Here is a 23,075-nt window from a genome sequence, read left to right on the forward strand (position 1 = left end):
CACTGCCCTTCCCCACTTCAGAGTACAGGGAGCCGACAGGCATCAACATCGCCTCAGCATTTTCTGATGGACTTCACCGTGCACATCGATAAACTCTGACAGGTGTGAACCCGCCCGCCAGTTCCTTAGTCAGTGTTACGAGAGTGATGGCAGAAGACGATGAACTAAATACCCTGGCACTGGGCTCCCAAAATGACGTGTGTATGTTCCCAGGGACCGGTAATACATTGGCAGGAGAATGTGGTATCTGGGGTGGTGGCCCCAACCTTGGATGTCCTAGTTATGTGAAACACTCCATGAAAGGGCGTAGCTTGTTTACTAGTACATAGCTGCCAACCCAACTGATTTAGGCGGTAGGCTACTGCTTTGCAAGCATTCCTACTCCCTACAGATTTGGGTGTTTGATCCTACCACGATTTGCAGAGGGTCTATCAAATTGGTTCATGGCTCACCAGGGACTGATCCCTCAGAGCGAGAACTCAGGAGACAGAGCCAGTAGCTTCAGAGCTCACAGCAGAAGAATTAAAGAGTTAGACTTTGTGCGATTTTGGCTGGTGGGTGGGTGCCAAGTATTTATTTGGTTAATTGTACATGATGAACTGTGACTGGCCTGACCAACTCTGGGCACACGTAGAACGTCAAGACGTCACTGGGGCATTACACAGCACACATGACGCCACACAGTCCCTGCTTGCTAGAGAGTCATCCCTTTTGTATTGTTGCTCTGTCACTGTGCCCTATAATCACTATTTCCAGGCTGTGCTGCCACAGGGTGCCAAACGTTAGCTGCCACTTGTGTGAGAGAGCACTTTTGCCGAGGTAATTGTTTTCACTGATTGAAGTGGGTGTGGTGGCCCACTCCAGGGCACCCGGTACACCAATGGAGCTGCGTCCACACAGCAGGCGGACCGCAGGACACTGCGGAGTCCGGAGCATCGGACCTGGTCACTTATGCCGGGGGGCACCCCAGCTGACACACACCTCGGCTCTGGGGGAACCCAGGCCGTGGTTACCACACAGGCCGTGATCACACAGTAGAATAAAGACCCAAGAAGACACAGAGTCAGTGTTGCCACTTCCTGGGTCTCTGCTGCAGTGACCCTCACATGCCAGCAGAGCCCCTTTTATTGAGATGAGTCATGACAAGTTCATGACTCGTTGTCTTATAGGGGAAATACGTCCAAAGTTGAATGGGCAATACACAACACACCTCTTTTATTATAACAAAACCAAACAAACATGAAAACAACAACCCTCTAACTGGGCCCACAACTATGGTACATTCCAGTGCTCACACCACTTCTATCACCTATGGAATCACAGCAAACTGTGGTGCATTCCAGTCCGCACACCACTCCTATCACCTATGGAATCACAGCAAACTGTGGTGTATTTCAGTCCGATCACCCACTTGAGGTCCAGTGACCCATTTTGGGATCAAAATATGCCTGGATCAAACTGTCTTCCCTGGGGAGATGCACTCCGGTCCCCCGGGTTCCGCTGAAGGCACTCGTGGCCACTGCAGGACAGAAAGAAGACATTCTCATCTTCCTCATCCTCTGCATAGTCATATGGCCTCCTGCGGTCCTCTGTCACCTGGACCACACCTGTTTTGGTGGGCTTCCTCTCCGTAGCCTCCTTTGACGCACTCCCTGCTGCTGGCCCCACCATGCTGGCAGGTGTTGGGGCTGGGCACACCTGTGCAAAATGATCTTCTTTTCCGCACCTCACACACGTATGTCCTTTGGCTTGGCACTCATGTGCCTGCAGGAGGCCCCATCCACACTGAGGGCATAGCGTGGCACCTGACTCTCTCTGTGGCCACTCCCCTTTTCTTGTCGGCCTACACCGCCTCATTGCATGGAGGCTTCCACCTTGAGCTGCTGCTTGGAGAGGTCCATGGCCGAGGCACACACCTCTGCCAGCTCCTGGCTGCAGCCCAATTCTGGGATTCGGTTGAGGCCCAGCCCTTGCTCCTTGAGGACCTGTTTCTGCAGTTTAGCAGAGCTACAGCCCTCAATTATCTGAGCCTTGATCTCGTCATCGTTGAAGTTGCCTAGAGCGTAGGACAACGCGATGCTGTGAAGCTTGCCATGAAATGCATCAAGGCTCTCCCCTTCCTCTTGTCTCGCTCATCTCATCCCGAACTGTTCATAATCCTGGATGATCATGGGCATAAAGTACTTGTTCCGTGCTGCAATGGCTGTGTCATACGATTGATCTCTGGGCCGCAAGGTCTTGAACAGTCTCCGGACAGCCGGGTCGGCTGAATACAGGAGAGTTGGGCGTTTTGCCCTGTCCTTGATCTCGACAGCCTTCAAATATAGCTTGAGGTTCTCTACCTACGCCATCCACCGGGGTCCTAGACTGCCAGGCACACCTACCATATCGAAAAGGATACAATGGCACAAGCTGTCCATTCTGGCGATATGCCCCTTCATTTTCCTCCTCCCCCATGATGGGTGCTTCACATCGTACAGTTCCTTGTTACCAGGGTGCAAGAGCACTTGCTTGGAGCCGCTACCCTGGGGTGTTTTGTCGTGTGATCCCTGTTGTTGTACGCGGAGTGCACCCCACCCTCTCAGATCAGGGCAGGAGGGGTGGGCTTGTGGACAGGCTCTTCTCCCCCTCAAGCGTCACACCACCCCAGGATCCAGTGCATTCTCCGCAAGCAGCCCTGTTTAGTGGCTGGCTGTTGAGTTTTTCTCCTCCTGGGGCCTTGTTGAGGAGCAAAAGAACTGCTTCTGTCCCTTGCACCTGAACTGCTTCCAGCTGATGGCTGTCAGGCCTCACCTGCAGATGATGATGGCAGATGAGGATGGATATGGTCCTTCCCGTGCCTCCTGTCCCTTCCTTACTGAGCGTTCTAAGGGAGATGGGGCACCGTGACTCCTCCTCTGCGGCCTCCTTTACCGATGTAATAGTGGACTGGGGGATGGGCACGCCCCCATGGTCTCACCTGTTCTGTCACAGTGGGCAGGAAGAATGCGGCTCCTTGTTTCTCCCCCTTGCGGCCTCGCTTTGTCCCTCACTCCAGGGTCAGCCGCGAACTGCTGGATGGGCCGTGGCCCACACGCGGCCTCACTCGCTGTATTCTGTGTCTCTTTGATTTCTGGAGCTGGCACGCAAGGACACACAGCTTCTTCACCGGTTGTGTCCCTCCCTCCGGGGACTTCCGGGAGTCGCAAGCTGGGCCACAGCGCTCTGCTCTTTCACAGCTGCAGGCTTGGAATTGTCCTTAGACCACACCCACTTCTTCTGCAGCCAACGCCATCTCTCTCCTCCACGCAGCCGACGCTGTTTCTACCCCCTTCCACGTGGCAACAGTCACTGCTCAGGCGGCAAACAGGCTTCCGGCAGTCCGTACAGACATGTGCACGGGCCCAGACCACCCCTCATTGCCAATGTGGTGGCCCGCTCCAGGGCACTGGAGCGGGTCCCACAGGCCACTGGGGACATCCAGTACACCAATGGAGCTATGACCACGCAGCAGGCGGACCGCAGGGAGCACCCTGCAGAGTCCAGATTCAGACACTGATGCTGGGGGCTCCCCAGCTGACACACACACCCCCCAGCTCTGGGGGCACCCAGGCCATGGTTACCGCACAGGCCGTGATCACACTGCAGAACAAAGACCCAAGAAGACACAGAGTCAGAGTTGCCACTTCCTGGTGCTCTGCTGCAGTGACCCTCACGTGCCAGCAGAGGCCCTTTTATTGAGACAAGTCATGGCAAAGTCATGAATTGTTGTCTTAAAGGGGCAATACGCCCACAGTTGAATGGACAATACACAACAGTGGGCAGGAGTGGTTGGGAGCATTTTAAAATATAAGTGTAGAAAGAAGTTGAAACTTGCACTGCACTGAACGTTCCCTTAACAGCTGGTGCATGTGCTTGGGGGTTTGTATTGTGCGTGGGAGGGGGCGTGGCGATGGGGTTTGTGGGAAGCGGGGGTGGGGGGACAGGCCAGTAGGGGACCTCCACCACTACTTTTTGTACACTTCGACCACTGATTGTTTTACATAATAATTCATTATGTCAAACAGATTAATTCACTTAAAATTGTTCCACCACTTTTGTGTATTGGCAGCTCCAGTGAATTCATTTGTCATGAAGCCAAAGTTTAAGCAGTAGAGCGAAACGTAAACTTCAAAAACTGTGTTTGTTGTGCTCCAGTACTCGGTGCAGAAATTATTAACTTCCCAGTCTGGCTTTGTTGCTACACAGACCAGCAAATGTTGCCTGCGCGTTTTTAGAGATATTAATCTTCTGCCAAGGCAAGGCAGTGTTTTATATGAAAAAAACACGCCAAACAGATTTTCACCATTGCAAATCTTTCCGTCAGTAGAACGTATTGAAAGATCGAGTCCTGCGATCTATTCAGTGCAAGGAGTTTAAAGAACTCGAGAGCCAAAGTTCCTTCCGAAAATATCAGCCATGGATGTCATGCTGGTGGATAAAACAGCCGGGGAAGCCCTCCCATTTCCTATGAAGCCAGAATCATTTTCAGCTAAACATTGCCTCCCTGCGACGTGTGACATGTTTTAAAGGAAAGGGGGGGCCTGGAACTAATTTTGTTTCTTTTCACATGTCCGTTGTGCACATCCAAAGTGTTTCCAGAGTGCACCTATTTTGTTTAACTGAAAACTCCTTCTGAATTATCTGTATTTTTACATAAGAGCCAGTGCTATTAAGTTTCTGTAAATACTGACTGACAAACTGGGCTCAGGGAATAAGTGTTGGTGCTCAGAAATAAGTGCCAGATCTGAGGCCTGGCAAACACCCCCACCAATGAGTCACTGATAGTTTGGTAATACTACATTCAGACTAAGCCACCCAGGGTGGAATCAAACGCCCAACCTTTCAATGAACTGATTGTGTCGTAGAGACTCTCTGCAAAAGGGTTTCACAGAGGCCTGCAATAGCAATCAGAGTATTACAGTGCCAAATCCGCACACATTATCTGCAGGGGAAACACTGAACACACTCCCCCAATAAATGGGCCCGCCAGATTCTCACGACTGAAGTGTAGTCACGATAGCAAACTACAGTCCTACCTTTATGCCGATGGCATGTCTAGATGTTCTAAATAAAAAAACGCATCACAATATCTAGAATCCTGACATCGTTTTTTAAATCGGCGTCTATTGAACTTGAGGCAATTTGGCTCCAGCTACTTTATCTTTCCATGAAGTTAAATCTTTCTGGTAGTTTCTGGGAAACTCGGGAGTAAATCCGTTGCACGTTTGGAAGTCCCTTCGGTGAGAAAAGTGCTCACAACAAAACAAGCAGGAATTCACTTCCTGTACACCTAAGTTTAGCACCCATTCGCTGCACCTCCCACGAGGAACTTAAAACGTTCATCTTTGAGACTGTTCATCTTTTTGGTTTTGAGTGGACATTCTCATGTTCAAATAGTTTGTATAATTAGGTGTCTGCATGGTTCCATTCTGATTCTATTGTATTGTCTTATTCCTGCTGTAGAGCGCCCCACAGGCGTTTCGAGCAAGGTTTGCAGTATATTAAACACCCAGGATCAAATGAGATTAATATAACACCAATGGCTTCATCCATAGCTCGGTTGGGTCCCCCAGCAAACATAGGACATCCTCACTGGACTAACGACATCTGTATGAAATAAAGAGTAAACCCAAGTAAGTCTATCCACACACATGTGGGTTGAGCCACGAGCTCCGTTATTGCCCTTTCTCTTATTATATAGCAAAGGCTGTTTCTTGCCAAAGAGCAGGGCTCCTTGAATTACATTTCACTTCCCTTGGTGGTAAATTGAACCCACTTACTATTTGCCGAGCAACGAGCCCTTCCTCTGAGTACTTTTGCTTCTGTGTTGTGGGTGTGTATGTGTGTTTTGACTACTCTTCTCTACTTCCCCCTCTGGGTGAATCAACCCCTACTGGATAACCCAATCCTGCAAAAGAATCCAAGACCCAATGCTAAGACCCGGTGAAGCATCAGTGCTGCCCTGTCTTAGAACAATATCTGCATTGAACTCATGCCCTGACCCTATTTAATTGTCGCTGTCCGAGTCAGAGCCTGTTGTGGGTACTAGTCATGGCATCACAGTCCTCTGTCAGAATTCTCCCCAGCCGAATCTACCCGGTTTCACCGCCAAGGGCTCAATGCCACTGGCAGCCTCTTTCTATTAGGTGGGTCCGGATGGACTGCCAAAGCCACGCGTGGCAATCGCAATGCATGGTAGGTTTGTGAGGGTCAGACCCCTTAGAGTAGGGCACCGGTCCATTACTTTGCCCAGAAGGTGAGCCCCATGCATAAACCAGAATGGTCTCAGAGGGAGGGCGCGTGCACACACTGTGCACTTCCCTTTCACAGATTGGAGTAAACCAGAATGCAGCTACTTGGCATGCTTAAAAACAGTTTTCTAAAAGCTCCAGTATACTGTTCAGAGAGGACCTCAGCTAACTGCATCTGTACACTGGTGCCAGTAGTAACTGTATATCAGACTTCTCCACCATATCCACGGAGCTGATATCACATAGAGAACCACCCATGCGCTAAACATTCCTATCGGTGTGTCACACGTCATATGAGCAAGCCAATCTGTCTGGGAAGCAATCGGTCAGTTGGTCAGATCATGTTAAACTTGCACCAACAACAGTAAAATCTCTGGGCCATCCCCCAAATTACTCAAATGTAAATAGAGCAGGTTCTCCTTGTGTCTGCAAAAAAAGTGACATCATGCATTTCTCGGTCCTCCTTCACACTCTTTCAAAAACAAGTCATTTTCTTTGATTCTGCACCCAGTGTACTTGTGTTATTCTCTCCGCAAATTCCTGTTTGACGAATGGGTATTTGCGGGCAGATTGGCACGCAAATCCCTGTTTTACACACAAATAATTCCATGAATCAGGGCCATAGTCTTTCTCTGCATCAGTGAACTGTGGTTGCCTGAGGAAAGCCTCAGTAGACTAGGCAATGGTTCACTACTGGGCTACAAAGCTTTAATCCAAAAATGCACCTCCAGACAGGGTTGCAGCATTGCCATCACGTACAAGCAGCACCGTCATTTCAAATAAATCTCGATGCCCACTCATAAAGAAGTGGGCATCCTCCATGTTAATCATAGTTCTTACTACTCCGCAGCCCTCTTCATGTCATGTAGACCACTCATATATGACGCAGCATTCCCAGATCTTTTAGGCGATTGTGTATCTCCTATAATTCCCAATAGCTCTCACCTCGCGTTAAATTGGCGATTGTGATCACTGGCTGGATTGCTGTGACCAAGCTAAAATGTGCCACAAACACCATGTGATGAAGAGCTGCTTCAACCTATTCATTCACCAACACATAAAGAAGGATACACATTGGGTGGTATTTTTTCTAAAAAAATATTCACCAAACCCCATCAGTCCATTCGAGGCGCTAGATTAGGCAAACTACTTTGGCATCCCTTTCCCTTTCACTCTACCCAACCGACTGGGCCTCGAAATCCCTGTTCAGAATCAGATACAAATTAAAATAATATGATCTAGTTAACAAATCTTCTTTGGTCTCTTATCTCCCCCTTTTTCATCAACTGAACTACTGCAAAACTACTGTTCCTAGGCTCTACTTCAGAAAATCAATAACACTATTAGCTCAGAACTTGACCAAGTAACTACTCCCAAAGTCAAACGCTAAAACCATAACCCCAAACATCACAATGGCTCCGTCCTGGTTATACTAAACACTGCCATCTGGAGAAAATACATATTTGTAAACTCAAACAAACATGGAAAAAGAACAAGTAATTTAAACAAACACCACATTGATACAAAAACTGTCCTGTCTTTAAAGAAATTGGCACCTTTTGGGCAGCCACCTTCAAACATATATCAGTACTTCTTTCGCAGTTGGCACAGTTCCCTCAGAACTCAGATTTGTATTTGGTTATTCCACTCCTTAAGAAGAAAGCTTCCTTGGATCCAATTGATCCCGCAAGTTTTTTCCCTACCTCACCTCCACCTCTCCACGGCAAACTTCTTGGGCCAACGGCCACAACACAACACAACACCAATCTTTGGTATAGCAGGAAACCAGGTAGGCTCAACGCTAAATGGTTTTCAGACCTGGCATTGGAACAGGAGTGCCAGTGACAGCCATGACTGCTGGCATCATTATGATGGAGAATGCCAGAGGTGTCTGTGACCTGATACTACTCGACCTATCGATGGCTTTTTTTTTCAACCATAACATACTCCTCCGCCACCTACTTGGCTTCGAGTTCATACTTGGCTACGATTTCACACGCCTTGTTCTGAGATGGATGTAATCTTTCCTCTTGCGGAGCACAAGTAGTCGCCAGCAAGACATATGAGTCCACAGCAATCAATCTCGATTGTGGAGTTCCTTGGGGGTTGGCTTTATCCCCACTGTTATTTAACCTTTATGTTCAGCCCCTCTTTAATCTCCTCCACTCATTTGATGCAGCACTCAGAAGAAATCTCTGCTCACCCCCTGTCTCCCTCTTATAACACTGAGAAGGAATCGCTGCTCAGACCCTGTCTCCCTCTGGTAACACTGAGAAAGAATCTCTGCTCAGACCCTGTCGCCCTCTGGTAACACTGAGAAGGAATCTCTGCTCAGACCCTGTCTCCCTCTGATAACACTGTGAAGAAATCTCTGCTCACACCCTGTCTCCCTCTGATAACACTGTGAAGAAATCTCTGCTCACACCCTGTCTCCCTCTGATAACACTGTGAAGGAATCTCTGCTCACACCCTGTCTCCCTCTGATAACACTGTGAAGGAATCTCTGCTCAGACCCTGTCGCCCTCTGGTAACACTGAGAAGGAATCTCTGCGTCTCCCTCTGGTAACACTGAGAAGGAATCTCTGCTCACACCCTGTCTCCCTCTGATAACACTGAGAAGGAATCTCTGCTCAGACCCTGTCTCCCTCTGATAACACTGTGAAGAAATCTCTGCTCACACCCTGTCTCCCTCTGATAACACTGTGAAGAAATCTCTGCTCACACCCTGTCTCCCTCTGATAACACTGTGAAGGAATCTCTGCTCACACCCTGTCTCCCTCTGATAACACTGTGAAGGAATCTCTGCTCAGACCCTGTCGCCCTCCGGTAACACTGAGAAGGAATCTCTGCTCAGACCCCGTCGCCCTCTGATAACACTGTGAAGGAATCTCTGCTCAGACCCTGTCGCCCTCTGGTAACACTGAGAAGGAATCTCTGCGTCTCCCTCTGGTAACACTGAGAAGGAATCTCTGCTCAGACCTTGTCTCCCTCTGGTAACACTGAGAAGGAATCTCTGCTCAGACCCCGTCGCCCTCTGGTCACACTGAGAAGGAATCTCTGCTCAGACCCTGTCTCCCTCTGGTAACACTGAGAAGGAATCTCTGCTCAGACCCTTTCTCCCTCTGGTAACACTGAGAAGGAATCTCTGCTCACACCCCGTCGCCCTCTGGTCACACTGAGAAAGAATCTCTGCTCACACCCGTCTCCCTCTGGTAACACTGAGAAGGAATCTCTGCTCAGACCCCGTCGCCCTCTGGTCACACTGAGAAGGAATCTCTGCTCACACCCTGTCTCCCTCTGGTAGCACTGAGAAGGAATCTCTGCTCACGCCTCGTCTCCCTCTGGTAACACTGAGAAGAAATCTCTGCTCACACCCTGTCTCCCTCTGATAACACTGAAGGAATCTCTGCTCACACCCTGTCTCCCTCTGATAACACTGAAGGAATCTCTGCTCAGACCCTGTCGCCCTCTGGTAACACTGAGAAGGAATCTCTGCGTCTCCCTCTGGTAACACTGAGAAGGAATCTCTGCTCAGACCTTGTCTCCCTCTGGTAACACTGAGAAGGAATCTCTGCTCAGACCCTGTCTCCCTCTGATAACACTGTGAAGGAATCTCTGCTCACACCCTGTCTCCCTCTGATAACACTGTGAAGGAATCTCTGCTCAGACCCTGTCGCCCTCTGGTAACACTGAGAAAGAATCTCTGCTCAGACCCTGTCGCCCTCTGGTAACACTGAGAAGGAATCTCTGCGTCTCCCTCTGGTAACACTGAAAAGGAATCTCTGCTCAGACCTTGTCTCCCTCTGGTAACACTGAGAAGGAATCTCTGCTCAGACCCCGTCGCCCTCTGGTCACACTGAGAAGGAATCTCTGCTCAGACCCTGTCTCCCTCTGGTAACACTGAGAAGGAATCTCTGCTCAGACCCTTTCTCCCTCTGGTAACACTGAGAAGGAATCTCTGCTCACACCCCGTCGCCCTCTGGTCACACTGAGAAAGAATCTCTGCTCACACCCCGTCTCCCTCTGGTAACACTGAGAAGGAATCTCTGCTCAGACCCCGTCGCCCTCTGGTCACACTGAGAAGGAATCTCTGCTCACACCCCGTCTCCCTCTGGTAGCACTGAGAAGGAATCTCTGCTCACGCCTCGTCTCCCTCTGGTAACACTGAGAAGAAATCTCTGCTCACGCCCTGTCACCCTCTGGTCACACTGAGAAGGAATCTCTGCTCAGACCCTGTCTCCCTCTGGTAACAATGAGAAGGAATCTCTGCTCAGACCCTGTCGCCCTCTGGTAACACTGAGAAGGAATCTCTGCTCGGATCCTGTCACCCTCTGGTAACACTGAGAAGGAATCTCTGCTCAGACCCTGTCTCCCTCTGGTAACACTGAGAAGGAATCTCTGCTCACACCCTGTCTCCTTCTGGTAACACTGAGAAGGAAAACGTGCAAGTTATTATCCCCAGTAAAATGACATTCACGAGGAATTATTTTTAAATATTAGGTGTGTATAGGGGATTTGTCCATTCCTGTCCCTGTGCAAGTGTAAAGTTGTAATAGGAGCCTTAGTTAGTAGTCACTTGGACTATTGCGATGCCCCGGCCGCAACACCTTGATACATGTTGCACTCTGCTTCCCCCTACCCTCTCCCTTGCCGAGGCCACAGTTCCACTACTTTTTTCAGTAGACTTCTAACATTGCTCTTCGCTATAAACTCGCAGTAATATGTAAGGTGTTGGGCTCGCAATGCAGGCTTTCTAAGCCAAAAGTAGATTGTAACCCCTTTTGGAAAGTGTGGTTTTGCTTTGAATTGGATTTGTAGAGCTAAATAAATGTGCCTGAGACTAGAATCACACCACTGGGCAGGGTGTGTCCAGGAATGGCCTGTTCATTCATAAGCACAGCACAGGCCCTCGTGAATACAAGGGCATGGTGACTGCGGGGCCGTGTGAAGCCAAACACGTCGCTAGAGCCTGTAGAACATACCTGGTGTCCTATGAAACACTTCACATCTGCTTCTGGCCATCCATCTCCACCCCTGCCCTCGGGGTAACTGCGGACAGATGCGCATAAACCACTCCAAAGGCACTGACTGACTGTAGATGTCCTTGAGGCAAACAATACTCCCTCCCCCCACACCTAAGAGCCGATCAAACATACATGAACTTCAGGCAGAATCTGATTAAATGTCTAAAAGACAAAGGGGCTCATTATGAAGCGGGCACTCCCGTAATGAAGGGTGCCGGTACGGGACCGGCACCGTTCATTACGGGATGCCCTATTACGAGGTCCCCTAGCGGGACCCGCTCAGGACATCTGGTCAGACCAGACGTCCTTAGCAGGTCCCGCAAGGGAACCAGGGAGCTAATAACGGGCCCTTTATTAACGGGCCGTTATTAGCTCCCTCCCCATTCCCATTGAGCCCTATGGGGGCTCAAATGGGAATGGGGAAGGTTTTTTTTAATGAGGAATTACCGGGTCCTCCAATTGGAATGGCCCAGTTATTCCTCATTGAAGGAATCCGGAGCTGGAACCCGGTATGGAGTAAGCCATGCCCGTATAAAGGGCATGGCTGCCTCCATACTCGTAATGAGGCCCAATGACTTCTAACGCATAGGCTGTTCACCATACCTGCATTGTAAATAGCTGCTACTGAAATTTCGCCCTCACTATTGTTCCACAATATGTATGTACCTACCTCTAACAGTACTGCTATGATTGTATATTTGCTTTTGTATATTCTTGTGTACACATTTCCACTGTATGTATATTTCTGTACTTATCTTGTGTAACCCTTAGCGGGTCCCGCAAGGGCCTAGGGAGCTAATAACGGGCCCTTTATTAACAGGCCGTTATTAGCTCCCTCACCATTCCCATTGAGCCCTATGGGGGCTCAAATGGGAATGGGGAAGGGTTTTTTCATTGAGGAATTACCCGGTCCTCTAATTGGAATGGCCCGGTTATTCCTCATTGAAGGAATCCGGAGCTGGAACCCGGTATGGAGGCAGCCATGCCCGTATAAAGTGCATGGCTGCCTCCATACTCGTAATGAGGCCCAATGACTTCTAACGCATAGGCTGTTCACCATACCTGCATTGTAAATAGCTGCTACTGAAATTTCGCCCTCACAATATGTATGTAGCTACCTCTAACTGTACTGCTATGATTGTATATTTGCTTTTGTGTATTCCTGTGTATGTATTTCCACTGTATGTATATTTCGTACTTATCTTGTGTAACCCAAGCTGAAAGATTTCCTGTACCCATTGCGCCCTGATACGTTCGGGTCTGGTGCGCATTACAAATTAATAAACAAACAAACAAACTTACATGGATATGAAAACGTGGAATCTAAGGGGGATGGCATGTTGCAGTAGAAGTAGCCCAAGGCCATGACTGGCACACTGGCATCAGTATGAGGCAATGCTCCCTTGCTACGGCCCATCGTGACTCCGGGCTGCATGTTGGCACTGATGCATCTGTGCACCGCAGATACGCACAAGGGACATGGAGGACTTCCTAGCCACTCCCTTTGAGCAAAACCTTATGCCCGGGAAGGGGGTGTGGCCTCGCTGCAAGATTAGTCCTTGTGGATCCATGAGTCCCACCTTACCCACTGTCACCCCATTGTATCCTCCGGGTCAGCTCCTGGGCGAGTCATGACTGGACGAACTTGGTAGGGTAATCCCCAAATAACATGTATACAAAGTGAATTTGTGTGTTATTTCCGGCGCAGTGATTACACGACGTAAGCCAATCATTTCATGGCCAATACCCGACTAGCTAAAGAACAAGGAAGTGGTGTCACATGAGCCCTGATGGACATGCCCTACAGTCAAAAAATCATTCTCCGGGGTCGGCCATCAAAAATGTTCCTCGCCCGCTGACATACTCGCTCAAAGCTCAGGGAGTCTGTAAACACTTTTTAATTCAACTCACATTGGTTTTTGTATACTTTTTTAAATTTTTCTGTACGCAATTAAAGCGCAATACAATCAATATGAAAAAATTTGAAATTATATTACTAAACAAGAGTTATTTATGGGAATACGTGCTGATATTATGACATATACCACTCATGCAATCAATCTACCATCTGAAAAAACTCATTGAACTTCATTCATGCTTGTACATTTTTCATAAAAGGTGCTAGTGCTTAATGACAAATAAAGTGCTTAAAATGTATCAAAAATAAAAAAATGTATACAAAAAAGGTGAATTAAAAAATCTTTACAGACTCCCTGACCTTTGAGCGGGTACGTTAGTGGGCGAGGAACATTTCTGAAGGATGACCCTATGGAATGATTTTGTGAACATGCGGCATGCCCTTCAGGTCTCACGTGACAGCACTTCCTTCCTTGTCCTTTATCTATGTTTAGTTCCCCAGGTGTCAGTGAGTGACAGATTCACAGTCCCTTGTGTCTAAACACCTGACTAGCAGCATTGTTTGTTTGTTGGGTTTGCAGAAGGTTTTGTTGCCAGGGTGGCAGGTACAAGTGACAGCTTTGAAATGTCGCTAAGTGCCGCGATGTGTACCAATTACCAAATTAAAGACTGTCAGATATTTTAGTACATTCATAAGGGCTGTATGCTATTTCCCAATCTTAAAATAGGAGCAGCATATTGTGGAATAGGCTGCGGGTGGTTCCTTTCTAAAAAAACAAACAATGGAGCTTGCTCCGACTTGTGGAAGATGCAGGATATGTATAGGCCGCCTGCGAGGCCAAAGGGCAAGGGTTGTGGGTCAGCTCAGGCACTGCCTTGTCACCGTTTCCCCAAGCACGCTCACTGGGGTACTACGTGCTGGGTTGGGCCTGCAAAGGCTTTCCTCGCTATCCATTTCTTCGAATGAGAAACGTGGCCTTAGTCTGCTCATAGAAGGGGGTGACCCTTTGGCAGGGCAGGCATATGAGGCAAGAGGAGGAGGACTGGCTAGTTTTCCCTCTGGGTTGGGCAATTTTCTATTGAGCTTAACTTAAGCGGATAAAAAATACTGAAAAGACAAATATGACTCACTCTAGGATAAATTGAGGGACCCAGAACGGGAATTAAGCTCTTGATATAAATGTGGGTTTAATTTGTTAGTCTCTATTGTTAGCTCGTCTTTAGAATTAAGAGCAAAAGTAGGTTATTTGTCGTCGTCTGATTTTACAATGAGCTGTCAATCTAGGTCTTCTCCGAGGTATTTAATTCGGTTGCGGCCTCCAGAGGTGCGATGCACAAAAGACCATGTCACGTAGGCTGACGGACAGTGTGTGATTCGAGGGAGAAGTCTGGAGACTGAAATGTGGATAGAGAGGGTGCCGGTGAAGGTAAGTGCAGGGGAGGGGAATGCAGGGCCGCACAGTGGAATAGTGGTGTAGGGGACCCCCCCCCATAAATGGATATGGGGCGGGGGTGAGTCAAAGGGGGGCCTTGCTGCGGGAAACCTTGAGCGGGCAGCCTTCTTCAACGTTGCCCTTTCCCCTGCAGATTTAAGACCTAGAACCATTTAACTGGTCAGATCTGCTTGAAAACCAATGGCCAAGTTCTTTGAAAGTTCTATGCTATGGTGGCAAATGGAGAAGACTCCCAGAAGAGAAAAAGCAATTTAGATGTTTATGGACCGAGATAACTTTACATACAAATGATTCTAAATGCCTGCAAGTTTTATCTCATGAATATTAATGAGGGACACCTTGAAAACCGGACATGTCTGCATCTCTCACAGCCTGGAGTTTGACACCCCTGTATGTACCCCCCCGCCACCCCCCCCCGGGCTGTGGAAAGCTCAAAATATTTCTATGCACATCGAGATATCGCCAATTACGTCCATGAATGGGAGGATTGGAAATGGTTGCTGTACGGGGCCCGTGATTTTAATTTTTATGTTGTCGCTGTATATAGGAAAACATACTAAACTGTAACATGATATGTCTGCATTACAATTTATTTATTTGGATTTATCAAGTGCCCAGCGGCCTGGAGGCATTGTGGCGCCGTTACAGAATATTCAGCTTAGTACATGTTAGCAACAGTTTAGTTGAACAACTTTGTTTTCAGGGTTTTTCTGAATGTGGAGAGGGACCAATTGTCCAATGTTACCCTGATTCCAAAAAAAAGTCACATTAATGCCACCATGACAGTGAAATGAAATAAAGGGTCTTTTAATAAAGGAATTGCTTTTGTTAGGCAAAAATTCATTCTGGATTCTAAAAAGCAATGGTTATTTTATGGCAGTGAAATGAAGCAAGCCTCTGAGCTAACTTACTGAGTAAGCCACTGAGCTACCTTACTAGATAAGCCTATGAATTACCTTACTATATAAGCCTCTGAGCAAAGTAGAAGCAGAGATGGGCTCTGAACAGTTGTTTTTCATCGGCCTGACCAGGGGGTTGTGTGGGATATAGTTTGAGTACTCCGCCATGCGAGTATTGGATACCTTGCAATCCCTGGTGAGATGATACCGATCGGTAACCAAACTCCTCCACGATTCGCCCGTCTGTGCCAGGGACTTATGCTGCATTATTAAAAGGACCTTTTGAGCCCATTAAATGTCCTCTGTCACTGCCGTTAGAAAAGACACTGCCCGGGTGGGTAGGTTACAGGCGGGGTGACCCCTTCACACAGGGCAACTCATAAATCTCTGAGGCCGTCCTTCATCACCCACTGTGCTATCCCTGCAGCGGGGAGGAGTGTGTGGGGTGAGACCGTGGGCAATCATGGGCAACCATAACTCACCCCATACCGAAGGCACAGCTTTTGTTTGGGCTGCACTGCCTATCCCCAAGAACCAAGATAGGTGGCATACCTTCCCCCTGCCAGCCCCTACCTCCCCCTTTCCCTCTCTTCCTCTAGACAGGGGGTGACGATGGGCAGAATGGGTCCAGGTCTTCAGTAGATGTCCTTTCACTCCAGTGCCAGATCTGCTTCCCACTAGCCCTTCACTTCTGTTAACCTTTCATCCGTGTCTCCCCCTTGGCCCTCACACTCCATTACGTAGGGTGACGTTACCCTGCAGGCTGGATGCATGGCAGGGGGCCGGGAAGAGTTTATCTATTTGAAGGGTCACCACTGCAAAAGTTCAGGGGCAAGAGTTGTCTAAATTACTCTTAAAGTGAAAGGTTCTAAGGATTCATAAATCTGTTTACGAAGTCTATGTGACTTCGAAAGCTAATGCATTACTCCATCTCTGCATAATATTTTCAGTTAGTCCAACAAAAGGTATCAAAACCTGCTTTTCGTGTAAATTCCAAGAAAAAGGACTAACACAGTGTCAACATTTTCTTTGCGCTACACAATTTTGACATATAGGTCTTGTGTAGCCCATATAGAAAATTCAACATTGCAAGCTATTGCAGCCAACGTGCTCGCCTTGGAAGCAAGACGACACGGAGCACCACAAGTTCGATCCCCGGGTCCGTGCTTAGAAACTTCTGGGTATTAAGCACATTATAATTAACATATCAGATCATACCAGAAGCGGAACACAAAGGGGCTTATTTTGTTTGAGCCTACTGATAATTAAGTCCAACGCAAGACTTGGGTGCATTTAATTAACGGCTTGGCTCATTTTCAACCATTTGCATGGCTGATAGGAGACGCAAATCGCCAAGGACAATTACGCCTCGCCCTTCCTCTCCACCATGCACATATACCAACATTTGCCTGGTATGTTCAAGCTAGCGCAAATGCTGTGGATTCCTATGAGATCCGCCTGCTTTTTACACCAGCAACGAGAAGGTGGATTCCATAGGAATCCATTGTAAACGCTGACTCATGCATAAATGGCAGGCGGCGTTGACTCATTTTGCACGGCAGAGCGCAACAGGGTGGTGTAGAAGCGAGTATGCTACCTTTTTAGACTCCACCTTCGCCCTACACAGGGCAAAAGCGGACTTGTCTGCACAAAAATGCAAACGGAACAGGTCCCCTTCACGTAATTCATGTAGCACTTAATTATGAGCTAGTGTGATACCTAACATCGCGGCCCAAACACTATATAATAAGCAAAACTCATTCAGGTGCACTCAGTCCTATCCTCCTTCACATCACGCTCACACCAGTCACTCATGCATAAAACAGTTCTTAAATACAAAAATCATAAACCGGTCTTGAGAAAAACATTGTGCTGCCAGCGTTTCCCAATGCACGGAATGTCTTTTGGGGGTGCTGGTAGGAGGGAACGCAACAACACAGATAGTTAGCACGGAAACACGATTCCTGTGTATACTGCTCGATTCGCCAGCAAATGCACCCGACTGACACAAAACCATCAAGACCAAGCACACGCCTGTGAAGGTGAAAGTACATGCTTGGTTTTTGTTTTATGTTCAACCACAAAATGAATGTCTTGTTTATATTTTCTTTTTTTTTGTGTAAAAGTACAAGATCAATGTGTTCCAGTGGATTTGCTCGTGTCTCACACCAGGTATTACACAGGGTCGGTAGGATTCTGTACGTGTCAAGCAAGAGAAGACATGGGGTTTTATGCGATTTTACCGAAGTAAAATTCAGAGTGGTAAGTTTTGCCGAGGTAAAAAAATACAGATTTTTTTTATTTTTGGGGTTCCCCCCAAGCCCCTGGTTTTTTTTTTTACCCTTTTAACCCCATCCTCACCCATTTCATCCCGTTACCCGACTACCATATAGATATTTATTTAAAATGTTCGGTATTTTTCTGTATTTTTGATTTCGGTAAAACATACCACTCAGAATTTTATTTCCAGTAAAATGACTGGCTCCCAAGACATGCGTATGTGCACGTGTCTCACTCTTTGGAAGTGCACACAGCGTGCCACTCCCCTGCACACACCCTTTGCTTTTCAACCCTGGGTTTCACTGGAGGGAAGCCCCCTCCCCTCAGTTAATGACAGGCTTTTTGGCATTACGATCGGTCGATAGTACCCTTTCCCACGGTTTTGTGAATCGGGTGCAATTTTGGGACCCGCCGCGTGTGCGTTTTTATGGTTGCAAATGTATTTGCCGGTGCAACTGTGTTTTCTGTGTCCGATACATACAGGTATGCTTTGTTAGGATTCTATGTGATCGGATCGAAAAGTTTTCATCGATTTTTTTTTTAACTGGTCGATTTTTGCCACAAACATATGCTGGGGGAGAACGCCCCATTCCCCCCCTCCCCCCCAGACCTCCATTAATACCACAACTTTAATTATTCTACTAAACCCAACAACCACATATATTTGGGGGAAAACCTGTTGTAAAAAATTCGATTGTCTTCTTCGACTAAATCTTCTGCAGCCAATACTCCCTCTCGCCTTTGTTGGTCGCCCTGTGTGAGTTTTTGTGTCCTTATTTCATTTCTTGCGTTGATAGGACGCCACATATTAATAATTATATTCTGCTTGTATACAGCGATTCATGACGGATTCCTCCTGCCTCTAAGCGCTTTAATGCCCGGAGTCCTCATTAGATCATTTAATGGGACTCCACTTATCAACCTTCGAAAGATGATGGGTTGAGTGGGTCGAGCCAGCCTTCAAACTTGTGAAGCGCGGCCTGGCTCCATAGCTGCGGCATATGCTTAACCCTGGAGCCATCTACCCACGCAGCTCATTGAGTTCAAGCCCTCGTTGCTTGCATCTGTGTATCATCTGCATTCCATGTCCCATTGAAGGTTGGCCACGCATTTCATCCATCATCCATCAGTCCTACTTCAGCATAGCAGCATCGGGAAAATGTCATTTGTCCAAAACCATTAGTTGCTTTCCCCCGAAAAAATTCACTTTGCAGCTCCTTTGGGCATCAACCCATTTCGACATTTTCAACACAGCTAAAAACATGGGAATCGATTACTTTCAAAGAGAAATCGATTTGCTAAAGCTAAACATATGTGTTACTAATCAGTTCAATAAATAGGAGCGAATCTTTAAAAACAAATCTTTTAAAGAAAATAATGCATTTCCCACAAAAAGGAATTGATTTTTTATCAAAAGGCATTTTTTTTCAAAAACCATTCGGGTCTCCGAAAATGAAGGAATTGGCCGTTCGCTAGTCTCCACCGGGAAGAATAAAACATAAACATTCTCATCTCGATTCGCTGTCCGAAATCAGACAGAATATCTTATAGCCAGCAGTGCACGAGACAACAACGAAGAACGCTGCCAACATGTTACACACATCTGTCATAACAGGTGCCCACAAAAATCCTACAGGTTTAAATATACAAAAAACATGCCGCCTGTCCAATGCTGTCTGTAGCGCTTAGCGCCGTTCATGTCTAAGCGCTCTTAAGGTTTGTGGACGAGGCGCGGGGAGGTGCCGCATTGCCCACGATCACACAGTTTGAACAAGCCAGTGACCGACGGTCCTTTTAGACGCATGATATGTTCCGGGGACCAGCAGATCGCTTGGGAGAGTAAATGCATTCTAGCAGCGGAACCCCAAACACGCACATAGGACAACAATATGGCGTGTGTGGTGCAGGGTGTGATGGGGGGGGGGGGGAGCTTGAGGAAAATGTGGCTAGAACAAGACAACACGGGTCGCACGCGGTCTTCGTATGTATTTAAGATTTGAGGACGTGTTTTGTCTCGTGCCAAATATCAACCAGCGGACAAGGGAACAGCACGAAGAAACAGCCGAAAAAGCCCCTCGCGTGCGCTTGGCAAGTCATGAGGAAGAGTTTAATGATTAATGGCGGCAACGAGTGCTTTCCGCCTCCACTCAGGTGACTGTGGCAGTCAAGGCTGTGCGCGACTCCCCGGGGCGAACTCCTGCGCGGAGGTGCGTGTGACTTCCGTGGTCACACAACTTGGCAAACATTGCACCCGGGCCGAAGGGCGCTAAAAGCACGCTGAAAAGGAAAAAAGCGGATCAAGGAAAGGCACTACACACCCAAGCCAAGATAACCCAGCGACGATTTTCTCACCTACAATAGTCGAGGAGGGGGGTGAGGGTGAACGGCAATTCCCTAATCCCGACACAACCACCCCACACCTTTCCCCGAGCGCCCCCCTTCACAGCGCCTGGAGAGCAACACCATTCGCCACTGGACAGCGGAGGAGGATGTTTGTTTTTAGAGAAAGCGCGAGAAGCCTTTCGAGCAGATGATGTGGGCTGAACGGGATTTACACACACGTGTTTAGTGAAGGGTGTGAGTGGAAGGGGCATAGGAATGGCATGCCATGATATCCGAGTAATCAGGCCCTGCCCACGTGGGCAACAGCAAAGTTACGTTCCAGCTGAAGCTAATGCTCCGCGCGCGCCCATTGGCAGTCCTTCATCTCATGCCTATCTCCACCTCATGACTCCCCACGCCATGCCCAAACAGCTCCACCACATCACAAACACTGCTCCAAAACTATGCACACAGACCCTTGGTTCCACAGACACAGCTCATGTACCGGCCTCATTACATTTCTAATCACCGCTCATGACCCATGCCATCTACTGGCCAGCCCATGCCACTCACAACGCTTGCCCAGTCCCATCTCCCCTGCCAGCCCTCAGCAGAGGGGTAGCCGCCAGGGCAGGGCCTGAGTGGGCGAGGCCCGCCCAAGACCTGTAAATGCCCCCCTCCCTCCAGGCAGTGCTGTGTGGGCATTTACAGACATGCATGTCACTGCAGTGGGCCCAACCACATTAGCTTTCGGCCCCACTTGTTTTACAATCCTGGCTACGCCTCTGGGCTCGGGCCCTCAGCCCCAGCTCATGCCCGGTCACACAGGTGGCACATGCCCGGCCAGAGCTGCCCCCCTGCCGCCCCCGCGTGCCCCGGGGTCCAGCCGTCTCACACACTTTACCTTGTTGGCCTTGCCGCCCTCTGCCCAGCCCGTCTGCCGGGACTCCTTCGGCCGCACCACCTTCACCTTGGAGTCGGCGCAGCCCATGGCGAGCAGCGGTGCGTGGTCTTTGTGTTTGTGTGGGGGGTGCAGGCGGACTCTGCTCCTCCTCCCCCAGCTCGGACTGTCCGCCCCCGCCGCCCCCTGCAAACTCTTATACCGAGAGGAGGCGTCTCCAGGGACTCGGCGTTGCCAGGGGCCGTTGCTACAATAAAAGAGACTTACCCCACACGACGTGCCGCTCACAGGGGGAGTGTCGAGGAAGCACAGGAAGGGGGCTGCAGTGCGAGCGCTGGCATCCGATCCAACCCCACACTGACTGCACAGGCCACTCTCAGCTGCAAGGGGAGCCCCGCGCTCAGGCTGAGGTGGGGGTCGTTTCGAGTGGGCCGATTCCCCGCTTTTTTACATTTTTACAGAGATGCACGCATTTAGGTTTACAATGCATACCCGGCGTGCAGTTAAAGGCGATGGACACATTTGTAGTGTAATACAGAATTTGGTCTAGCTTAACTCATTGAAACATTACTATATTGGTCTCAAAAAGTCGGCCCATTCGGGGTTCGAACTTGTGTCATACATGTAGAATACACACATCTCTGCGTGGTGCCTTAACCCAATGAGCTGCTTTAACATGCCTGGCACATCGAATGCCATCCACGCTGCCAGACCTCTTGCGGCAGGCTTCCGCCTCCTTGGCATTCAGACTATATATTCACTGTTTTTGCTGAGAGCTGGGCAGGCAAGTCCAGTAGGAGCGTTGTGTAGAGGGGTAGGGTTACGTTGTGTTATGAAATGTAGGCACGCAGCTACCATCAATTCCTTCACCACTCCAGCCAAACATAATGCCCACGCCCAATTGTAGAAGAGGACCAAAGTACACGAAATATTACTTGATACACTAATAATTATAATAATAATAATAATAATAATAATAATTAGGCTTTTATATAGCGCTACAAACCCTCAGGTATCTGAGCGCTGCTTATTATTACCCACGGTGTGTGGTGCTCATTTATCGACCTCGGAAGGATGAAAGGCTGAGTTTGGCCCCGCCGGGATTCGAACCTGCGTTAACAGGCTCTGCACGGGTGTCAAAGTGGGCGCTCTTCTCGCTGTGCCACTTGACCGGCTGACACTAAAACTGCTCGAGTCTAGATACAATCTGGAAACTTCCAGAATAAACCACAACAACGCAGAGTGGCGAAGAGAGGCAGTCGTGCAGTCCCTCCTGGTCTGTTTGGTCTGTCTTCCCTGCTGATTTCCTGTTGCTGGTTTCCAGAGGCGGAGCTTCTTTCAATCCTACACCTGCTTCCAGAGACCGCTGAGCGGACGCAGAGTGGCGAAGAGTGGCAGTCGTGCACTCATGACTGTCGTGACTGCGAAGACTGCCCTCCCCCCCCCACATCTCCTCATGAAGACGAACTACAAATACCATCAGAAAGTCAAGAACCAGAGGTGTCCTGCTCGACAGTAGTGAAATCTGGTAAATCCAATTTGAGAAAACAAGAAAAGAAAGACCCCAAAATACACTCTCAACTTGTTGGGTCTACAGCCCTATCTGTTCCTGATGGTACTACACGACCCCAGCGGACCACATCTCCTTTGTTACACTGCACACAGTGGAGCTCCATGGCCCCGCTCGATGGCGCCCCTCCCGTCTGCTTACTGGCTTTCCCCGGAGAGGGGGTTGAGTTGGCGTTGTGGCAGGCGAGCGCTGCTGAGCAGGTGGCCGGGCTCAGGGTAGCTCGCGGTGAGCGCTGTGGGGCGGAGGTGTGTGGCCCAAGCTGTGGAGGAGACTGCGCTCCCACCTCGCCTGCTCCCATTCAGATCTTAGGTGTTGCTTGTAGCGACGCAAGCCCTGTGCGGAAGGGGCTCCGTGCCCGCCCAGGAGTGGCGACTTGGGCGCCGGCGCGAATCCCCGCGCGGTCGTGGCCCAGGTTCACGCGGAGAATGGGGCCCCCCGTCTCCTTCATTGGTGTTGGAGCCTGAAGAGACTTTGGCGTGTCCTCTCTCACTGCATG

At 48.9% G+C, this 23,075-nt stretch overlaps 1 protein-coding gene across 1 annotated transcript in view; it reads right to left on the reverse strand.

The window, feature by feature from the left end:
* The window catches only part of STMND1 (stathmin domain containing 1), a 112,557-nt gene extending 91,359 nt beyond the window's left edge, over nucleotides 1-21,198 (reverse strand). Inside the window, exon 1 of the mRNA XM_069613605.1 lies at nucleotides 21,013-21,198. Coding sequence (XP_069469706.1) covers nucleotides 21,013-21,099 — 87 coding nt within the window. The 5' untranslated portion in view covers nucleotides 21,100-21,198. The remainder of the gene's footprint in view (nucleotides 1-21,012) is intronic.
* Nucleotides 21,199-23,075: the final 1,877 nt, after the last annotated feature.

The sequence above is a fragment of the Ambystoma mexicanum genome, chromosome 5p (genome assembly GCF_040938575.1).
Source record: "Ambystoma mexicanum isolate Mex_15411 chromosome 5p, UKY_AmexF1_1, whole genome shotgun sequence".
In the NCBI taxonomy this organism is placed as follows: Eukaryota; Metazoa; Chordata; class Amphibia; order Caudata; family Ambystomatidae; genus Ambystoma; species Ambystoma mexicanum.